The sequence below is a fragment of the Neoarius graeffei genome, chromosome 8, assembly GCF_027579695.1.
Source record: "Neoarius graeffei isolate fNeoGra1 chromosome 8, fNeoGra1.pri, whole genome shotgun sequence".
Taxonomy (NCBI): Eukaryota; Metazoa; Chordata; class Actinopteri; order Siluriformes; family Ariidae; genus Neoarius; species Neoarius graeffei.
In genome coordinates, this window is record NC_083576.1 from 94077979 (window position 1) to 94087819 (window position 9841).

Below are 9841 nucleotides of genomic sequence, written 5' to 3' on the forward strand. Positions count from 1 at the left end.
ACCTCTTTTAGTGACTGGATGCTGGATGGAGAGTGATGCTCAACTTGTTTCTTCAGAATTCCCCATAGGTGTTCGATTGGGTTCAGATCAGGAGACATACTTGGCCACTGAATCACTTTCACCCTGTTCTTCTTCAGAAATCCAACAGAGGCCTTAGATGTGTGTTTAGTCATGTTGGAAACATGCACAACAACCAAGGGCACGGAGTGATGGTAGCATCTTCTCTTTCAGTATAGACCAATACATCTGCGAATTCATGATGCCATCGATGAAATGCAGCTCCCCGACACCAGCAGCACTCATGCAGCCCCACATAAGGACGCTGCCACCACCATGTTTCACTGTAGGCACCAGGCATTTTTCTTTGTATTCCTCACCTTTGTGATGCCATACAGTTTTGAAGCTATCAGTTCCAAAAACATTTATCTTGGTCTCATCACTCCAGAGTATAGAGTCCCAGTAGTCTTCATCTTTGTCAGCATGGGCCCTGGCAAACTCTAGGCGGGCTTTTTTGTGCCTGGGCTTTAGGAGAGGCTTCTTTTGTGGACGGCATCCATGCATGCCATTCCTCTGCAGCGTACGTCGTATTGTGTCACAGGAAATAGTCACCCCAGTTTGGCTTTCTACTTCTTTAGATAACTGCAGTGAACTTGCATGCCGATTTTCTTCAACCCTTCTCATCAGAAGACGCTCCTGTCGAGGTGTTAACTTCCGTGGACGACCTGGACGTCTCTGTGAGATGGTTGCAGTTCCATCTTTCTTAAATTTTTGTCCCACTTTTGCTACAGTATTCTGACTGATAAGTAAAGCTTTGCTGATCTTGAATGAATGAATGAATTTATTTTATTTTGAACATGTATAAAAAAAATGTATATAACTATCTTCTTGTAGCCTTCACCTTTGTGGTGTAAAGAAATTATTTTCTTTGGGGAATTCTGAAGAGACAAGTTGAGCATCGCTCTCCATCCAGCATCCAGTCACTAAAAGAGGTCGTTGTTGAAAAATGGAAAAAGATTGATGTTGCAAAATGTCGCCAACTTGTTCATTCCATGCCTAGAAGACTTGGTGCTGTCATTAAAAATCATGGAGGCCATACAAAGTACTAGATGGAGTAGTTTTTGTTGTGGGGTGTACTCATTTTTGCACCACCCTAATTTGAGTAAAACTGAAAAATGTGTAATCTAAGTTTATATTATTAACCTTACTTTCACGTTATAAGTTAAACAGATGTTATATTAAACTTTGTCTCGTCAACATTTTGGAAATTGTTTGTGTTCACTGAGATATTGTTTAAAATGTTACTTTTCAAAGGGGGTGCACTCATTTACGCTCAGCACTGTATGTCATTAGGTAAACAGATAAATGACCTGAATATCACATCAATAACATAAAAACATCCTCCAGAATAACTGGCACCCTCTCAGGGAATAAACACAAATTAATATATAAAAAAAGAACAGAAAGAAGACATAAAGACATGTTGTATGGTTTTATTTTAACACAAAAACGCACAAAAAAATTCAGATTATGACATTTTTGTTCAGAAAAACACTGCCTGTGGACAAGAGAAGGAATTTCTACATGTACAATCTCATATGTATACCTTCAGGAAAAACAGTCCCAGAAAACAAATTAGAAATAAAATACATTTTTCAAAACTAACAATTTGTTTGTATTTATGTAAAATATTCCTTTAAATAAAGTTTGTACCCCCCTACTCGACTCATTCACAGGCGTTTCTGTATTGTGACGATTCTCTACACTGTGGAACAAAACTGAAGACATCAAACACTATGAAATAACATCTGGAACATATCTGGAATTATGGGGTAAACAAAAAAAAAAGTGTTTAAATGTTAGATATTTTAGCTTCGTCAAAGTATCCAATGTTTCCCTTGATGACGCTTTACACACTCATCATTCTCTTAACCAGCTTCATGAGGGAGTCACCTGGAACGCTTTTCAATTAACAGCTGTGTCTCATCAAAAGGTCATTAGTGGACGAGTTTCATTCCTTCTTAATGAGTCTGAGATCAACCAGTAAATAATAAAAATACAGTGAATAGTAAATAGCTGTATAACAACTGTAGTAATCCATATTATGGATGTGTGTGTATACACGAGGCTAAGTCAAAAAGTTCTAAGACAAATTGAAAAAAAAATTATTTATGAAAATAACAAAGCTATTTCTCTACATATCCTTCATTTGAGTCTAAACACTTCTGCAAGCGATGTTCCCACCGGAGAATTCCTTCTTTGCAGATGAACACAGCTGGGGGATGGCTTTCACATGTGTGTGTTATATATATTCTGTGTAATTTTTTACAAAAAGTGCCAATATTTATGCAACGTCATGCACATTTAAAAAAAAAAAATGCTCGGCCTTCACAACACAACACTTCATTAAGCCATACTGTACTATATTCTGTATTGTACATCCCCCTGTACCCAACACTGCACCCTACAGCCCTGGAGTGCAAAAGTCTTTATCAGTGTCACAGAGTTTCACAGAGAGAGTGTTTATAATTTAAAAAAAAACACCATGGATGCCATGTTTCTCTTTTCTCCAGTGAACTGCTGAGTGCTGAATATTTACCTCAGAACAATGAGGTGGAGAATCAGTGTTTACTCAGGGTGTGTGTGTGTGTATAGTATAACAGCACTGTATGAGTCAGGACAGAGATGAAAATCAGGTGTGAACAGAGCCATAACTCTAATAAACCAACACCATTAATGAGGCAGTAACTCAACCCTTATCATCAGGAGCCGCCTTCACAGTTAAAGGCAGAATCACAGTTAGGTGGGGTTTACATTAGACCGTATCAGCAGATCATCAGATTAACGTTTTTAAAACGATTCGCGTGCACACAGCAACGCCAATACACGGATACGCTCGGCTCCGCAAGCATCCTGCGCTCCAAATCACTCCGCCCTGAACAGCGAGTGCCCTCTGGAGGGTGCGCACTCCGGCCCTGCGCAGCTCACAGAGCGCGCGAGTGAAGCGCACGAGCAGTGATTCGGGACAAATAGCAGGAAGTGAAGTCCGCGCCGTTTTTCAGCAGTCGCGTCACATGACCAACGTGGCATGACCAACGCCAGCGAATCAGGAAGGTGGATGTCACAGTGATGTTGTCCAATGACGACGTCAGCTAGAGCTCAGCACAGCGTATCCTCGTTCCTCAATGTTTACACAGCACCGGATCAGATACGAACTGGGTTGAATACGTGGGCCCTGGCGGATTCAAGCTGTTCCGCCTGTGGAGTCGTTTCCCGGTGTTTTATGTGAACGGACAGTGCATCCGCGACGAAAACGAGACGGATACGGTCTAATGTAAACACCACCTTAATTCTACAACAACTACAGGGACCATCAGCTACCATCATAAACCCACGGTGCATTTCTCTAAAGGAGCTGCAGTATTTACGAACAAAAATATACATAAATATAAGCTTTCTATTATTTTAAACACCAAAATGAAAAAGTTCCATAATATGTTAATGACGTTACACATGAACAGCAGTTTGCAGCTGGAGGGTTTTTACCCCTCGGCACTTTTACTTCATATCAATTTTATGTCTCAATTGTGACTGTATTTATTGTTGGTGAGCGTGTTTTTTCTGCTGGCTGCAAAATGAATCGCCCTCAGGGGACATTAAAGATACCTTGAAAGCTAATTTTAAAAAGTCAGTTGTCGTTTCTGATTAATAAAACCATTTAAAAATCCGTAGGTTTTGTTGTAATTTGTACCAGAAACAACTGAAAGCACTGATGTGAGAGGAGTGGGATGGAGCCTGACGTAATTCACCAGCAGGTTTAACTGGAGACATGAAACACAAACAAGAAATAATCCAACAAAATCATCTTTTATCATTTATTAACACATTTAATGGAACTGAGGTCTTGAAGGTGAGTTTTGTACAGAAAACTTCATTAGTTTGAATTATTTTCACATCATGAGCTGTTAGTGTGTGTGTGTGTGTGTGGGGGGGGGGTCATGGAGGTATAGACCGAAGTGTTTTCCTTCAGAAATGAAATGAAGGGATGAGATGAAAAGAGAACTGAGATTGTACTGAGATTAAAGGATTCAAAACAAAAACAAGTCATCAGTGGGACTCAAACACACCGTCTCCTGACTCTGAGGTAAACGTTACAGCGCTGCTCCACCTGGGAGGGGAAGGAGTGGCTAGTGTTTATTCTGCCAGAGTTAGTTTATTCTGTCGAGTTGTTGATACAACTTTCTGGTTTTTGGAAGACACAGAGGCTGAATCTGTCCCCTAGGGGGTGCTGTACCCACCCGGCAGTCCACAGCCCGGTCTCACAGTCAGGCAGGGGACAGCGAGGGACAGCAGGGGACTCTGGACTTTCTAAAACCTTCAGCAGGTCAGATTAGTGTTCGGGGCGTTCACTTTACTCTGGGGTTCAGGGGTCAAGGTGGGCGGAGTTACAGTGTAACGAATACACAAAGTTTAATAATGTCTTACACTGGGACACATGGCACAAGTATTTAATACACACACACACACACACACACACACACACACACACAAGCAGCTGTGTCACCTGTCACAGGTGTGCTGTGTTCTGTTCCCTCAGGCCTGTCATCACACATCAGTTCCTTCTGATTGGCTGTTAACACTGAGGCGGTGCTTGATTCTGATTAGCTCTTGGTTGCAGAACTACAGCTCTTTCTGATTGGGTGTTGAGGATCAGGATGCAAGAGAGTGGCCTGCTTTGCTCCGTTTTGATTGGCTCTCAGCTACAGGCCCTGTCCGTTTGTTCCGATGGTGAGGGAAGGTGGGCATGAGCTCTGGCTCGCATGCTGCACACACACACAAAAAATCATCACCATCATCTCTCTCTCTCTCTCTCTCCCACACACACACTGTGATACTTACGCAGTGGCTTCTCTTTGAAGTATGAGCTCTCCAAGCAGTCTTTAGCCGAAGCTCTAAAAAAGCGCACACACACACACCATATAGTGATAGACTTCATGATGTTCAAACATGGGGAATAAAATTAAATACATTTAAACTAAGATTAAACTCTGTGTGTGTGTGTGTGTGTGTGTGTGTGTGTGTGTGTGTATACCTGCGCTGGGGGTTGTACATGAAGAGCAGGTTGAGGAGGCGGAGTCCAGCCTCTGACAGCCAGGTGAATTTGTTCTTCAGATTGTTGTACGGCTGCTTCCTCAAACTGTACTGACCCACCAGGGGGAGCCGCGAGAAACCCTACACTCACACACACACACACACACACCTCAACAAAACTTTAAAATAAAACCCTCACACAAAATAAATTCACCCTGTGACTGTGTACCGGCCAGATGTTCTCATTCGGTGTTCCCAACAGCTGCACAATCAGATCCAGCTGTTGGATCTCTGAGCTGCCCGGCAACAGGGGCTTATGGGCCAGGAGCTCAGCCAGGATACATCCCACCGCCCTGCACACACACACACACACACACACACACACACACACACACACACCACTCTGAATGGCTTAAACCTGAGGATGCATTAGTGCAGCAGCACTGCCTGTTCACAACCTGAAACACGCACTTTTATTTAACACGTGATACTTTTATCCATTTATAGTTACATTTAATGTTCAGTGAAACGAGTTAGTTCCTGTTGTTACTTTCATTATAGCAGCAATAAACAGTCTGTCTTTACACAGTTATGTAAACACCTTCCCTCCCCAGACTCTTTATTCTCTCAGAGTTAAGACAAAAAACTCCATCGTGTTCCTGAGAAACGTTAGTGTAAACTCCGCCCTCCGTCAGAAAACTTACAGTTCCAGCTTCACCTCTGACTGTTACACAGAACTCACACTAGAGACTCGTTATAGAAACCTCTCTCTCTCTCTCACACACACACACACACATTTCTCCTCACAGAAAACTTCATCACATCAGTGATTACTGTTTAATGTGTTTATGTGGGAAACTCATCACCGTGATTATTAATTTCTCCTCCACTGGACTCAGGAACGGTTTGAATGGAACCAAATTTACGCGACTGTGTCCTCAGGGATTCTTTCAAGCAGAACTTTTCTATACTGGTTGCTGCCAAACCCTATCATAGCTCAAACACACCACCCACCATTAAACTGCTGCTCACCGCTGAGAGACGCTGGATCACTGAAAACAAACAACCCGGTCACGCTGATGCTCTCACAGTGATTGGTGTGAACACAGAGTGACAAACTTTAAACAGAGATCAACTGTTACTGATCATTAGTGAGGGGTCGTTAAGTGACGGGTCAGCGCGTGGGTCGTACCACATGTCCAGTGCAGTGGTCTGTGTCTTGGTGCCCAGGAGGAGCTCAGGTGCTCTGTACCTGCACACACAGGAAATAAGATCACAGCTGTCAGCAGACTTGGGGGGAATTGTTCTGAGCAGTGAAGCTGATGATGTCACACTCACCATAATGTCACTACTTTAGGGGTCATGGGCTGCTGGGGGACACCATACACACGCGCCAGGCCAAAATCCGCTACACACACACACAGGTCAATAACACAAACAGCCATGTTTTACATACATACATACACACACATTATGTGTGTGTATGTGTGCGCGTGTGAGAGACACTCACCGATCTTCACACAGCCTTTATCTGTCATCAGCAGATTGGACACCTTCAGATCCCTGCAGGGACAGTGGGCGTGTCAGGGGTAGTGGGCGTGTCAGGGACAGTGGGTGTGTCAGGGACATAATAGGCATGTCAAAACATGTGGGCGTGTCTCTCACCTGTGCAGGATGAAGTTGTGATGGAGATACACCAGACCCCTTAGCAGTTGCAGAACGATACACTTCACCTACACACACACACACACACACACACCTGACTGCCCCTCTCCAAGCACAACACACTGTTGTTATGGTGTGTGTGTGTGTGTGTGTGTGTGTGTGTGTGTGTGTGTGTGTAAGAACTTACCTGTGCCTCTGAGAATGGAGACTGCATGTTCTCCAGGAGGCTGGCCAAATCCTGCTCACAGTAACTCATCACCAGGAACAAACTGGAACACACACACACACACACACACACACACACACACATCACTGGTGATATTTTAGACATGAAGAAGCTTCACAATCAGATGTTATGGGTAAATATACTGCTATAAGACGATACTCTGTGTGTGTGTGTCCGTGTCCATCCCACACCTCTCTAACTGGCTCCCCACCACCACCTCCTTCAGCTCCACAATGTTTGGGTGTCTGAGCCTGAGGAGCAGCGTGATCTCTCTCAGACTGCTGATCGGGATCCCTACACACACACACACACAGTTTAATTAGAACAGTGTCTCTGTTAGCAGATGGAGAATGCGCGCACACACACAAAACTCACCGTCTTTCTCTTTATCCATGCGCACTTTCTTAAGGGCCACGATCTCATGTGTGCGTGTGTCACGAGCTCGGTCTGTTTATACACACACACACACACACACACACACGGATTTTAATAAAGTCTTTGGTATTCCTGTGTTTAAGGTGACCAAAAGGTACTGAGTTCAAGACCCAGAATATGGTATTGTTATTAATGTTGTTATTAATCCTGTTATTATTAGGCGTCAGGCGCTCTCACATAAGACACTCAGCTGGATAAGAGTGTGTGCGCGCGCGTGTGTGTGTAAGCAGTTCAAACTCACACACAATGCCGTATGTTCCCTCTCCGATGCGGTTCAGCTTCTCAAACTCTTTCACACTCCTGCAGTTCCCCAACTGAACGAACACACACACACACACACACACCTCTATACAGAACTCTGACATCTGTCCACACACTAACACACACTGGAACACCAACATCTCAGCACTTATAATACACTTACACTCAGATTCAACTGAACAGACGGGGGGGGGGGGGGGGGGGGGGGGACAGAGAGAGAGAGAGAGAGAGAGAGGGGAGGGAGAGAGGGGGAGAGAGAGAGAGGGAGGGGAGAGAGAGAGAGAGGGAGGGGGGAGAGAGAGAGAGGGAGGGGGGAGAGAGAGAGAGAGAGAGAGAGAGAGAGAGAGAGGGGAGGGAGAGAGGGGGAGAGAGAGAGGGAGGGGGGAGAGGGGGGGAAGAGAGAGGGAGGGGGGAGAGGGGGGGAAGAGAGAGGGGGGGGAAGAGAGAGAGGGAGGGGAGAGAGAGGAGAGAGAGAGAGATGGAGACTGAGCTTTAGTTGAAGTTAATCCTGAGGGTTTTCCCGGATTGTGGTCCGTTAGCATTAGCGTTAGCATTAGCGTTCTCTTACCCGCTCGGTGTGTGGAACAGTGAAGCTCCTGCTGGTTTTCAGTGATTTCAGCCTGACGGGTTCCGGTTCCGGTTCCGCCGCGGTCTCCATCTGATCAGCAGCACCACACTGAAGGCCAGCGCGCTCCCACACCGCTAACACTTCCGCATCTTCACTGCTCGCATTAGCGAGTTTGAAGTCTCGCGAGATGTTAGCAGGGCGAAGAATGTCGCGGGATTTGGCTGTGAGGTCACGTGGTACTCTGGCCAGACCAATGAAATGATCTCGATGTAAAAATGTAGAAATTTTTTAAATATTTTTATTCATATAAAATATTATAAAATATATAAAATATTTATTTAAAAAATAAAATATTGTTTTATTAATATTTTATTAATAGTATTTTAATTAATATTTTAAATTTATTTATTTATTATATAAATGTTCTTATTTTATTTTATTTTTTACGTAGAGATCAGTGGGCCAGGCTCCATCAATAACTTCAATAGCGGTTGTTCCATAGTTTCTAAATGTTTATAATGATTTTGTTATTTATTTACACATTAAGTGATGATGGAAGTGTATATTATATAGTAATATCTGACATATTAAACATATTTTACCTCTCAGTCAAAATACATACATAAAAATCTTTGTGTACATCATTTCGTACAGAGTATAAACCAATTTACACTCAACTGGATATAAAATCTATTATCTACACAGTTAGATAGACAGAGAAATAGATACATAAATAGAGGGAATACCTGTGTGGCTCTCTCAGTGATGTAATTGTGTGCATGTCGTGTGTGTGTGTGTGTGTGTGTGTGTGTGTGTGTGTGTGTGTGTGTTAGGCCCTGCTGCTGATGAAACTCCCCCCCACAATGATACGGTTGTCCGGTCTGCGCTCTCGGTTCGCCTCCTCTATGGGGTGTCCGATACACGGAGCCAACAGGTTCTCTCGGGATGGAGCTGTGATGATGATGATGGGCGGGGCTGGGGGACAGGAAGGAGATAAAGATGATGGTCGTGATGTGCCGCTGTCCAGGGGTTGCAGTGATGAACCAGCTTCATTTACTGCACAAAACCAAGTGTACACTCAATACAGAGATTAAGAAGAAGAAGAATTAAAGCCGCAAGCGGCCTCGACGGGCCCTTGCGCCAGCGGCCAAGGGGGGCGGGGGCATGCGTCCCCGTGAAATAACTTCCACAGCTTCTTCGGCAAGAGACATTACTCCCACAATGGCGACAAAGCACAGAATTGGACACATGGTAACAATAGGGTCTCGCACTGCACGGTGCTCGGGGGGCGCTATAGAGGCCCTGAGGCCCGCCTGGATCTGGGCTTCTGGTTCTCAGTAGCGGTGGCAGTCTAAGAAAAAGGAGCCAAATTTCGTGCGTTGTCGACCATGGCAAGCGCCCCAGTAAGGGTCTTGTAAAGAGTTTGCTTGCCAAGTTTGACAAATCAGAAGCTGCAATATCATTTTTGCCATAACCAGCACCCCCAGGGGCGAAAGTGCACAAAATTTGGCGTATATGTCAGGTGAGCTATGAAGAGTTTGTGTATGAAGTTTGATGACAATTGAGTAAATAGAAGATGAGATATAGATTTTTGAAGA

General features: G+C 44.1%; 1 protein-coding gene across 1 annotated transcript; it reads right to left on the bottom strand.

Moving 5' to 3' along the window:
• Positions 1-3843: 3843 nt before the first annotated feature.
• Positions 3844-8415, bottom strand: cdk10 (cyclin dependent kinase 10). Its single transcript, XM_060928546.1, has 13 exons — positions 8244-8415; positions 7656-7728; positions 7355-7426; positions 7171-7273; positions 6941-7022; positions 6754-6821; positions 6599-6651; positions 6427-6496; positions 6281-6340; positions 5318-5441; positions 5090-5229; positions 4897-4949; positions 3844-4820 (listed from the first exon to the last, which is right to left on the bottom strand). The coding sequence occupies exons 1-13, from the start codon at positions 8331-8333 to the stop codon at positions 4708-4710; spliced, it is 1101 nt and encodes a 366-aa protein (XP_060784529.1). The 5' UTR covers positions 8334-8415; the 3' UTR covers positions 3844-4707.
• Positions 8416-9841: the final 1426 nt, after the last annotated feature.

What these genes read in the sequence shown, in the direction of transcription:
- cdk10 (XM_060928546.1), bottom strand. Translation starts at nt 8,333, where the DNA reads ATGGAGACCGCGGCGGAACCGGAACCGGAACCCGTCAGGCTGAAATCA. An exon ending in CACAACTTCATCCTGCACAG is followed by an intron (nt 6,652 to 6,753) that starts GTGAGAGACACG and finishes CTGTCCCTGCAG; the next exon opens with GGATCTGAAGGTGTCCAATC. An exon ending in TAAAGGCTGTGTGAAGATCG is followed by an intron (nt 6,497 to 6,598) that starts GTGAGTGTCTCT and finishes GTGTGTGTGTAG; the next exon opens with CGGATTTTGGCCTGGCGCGT.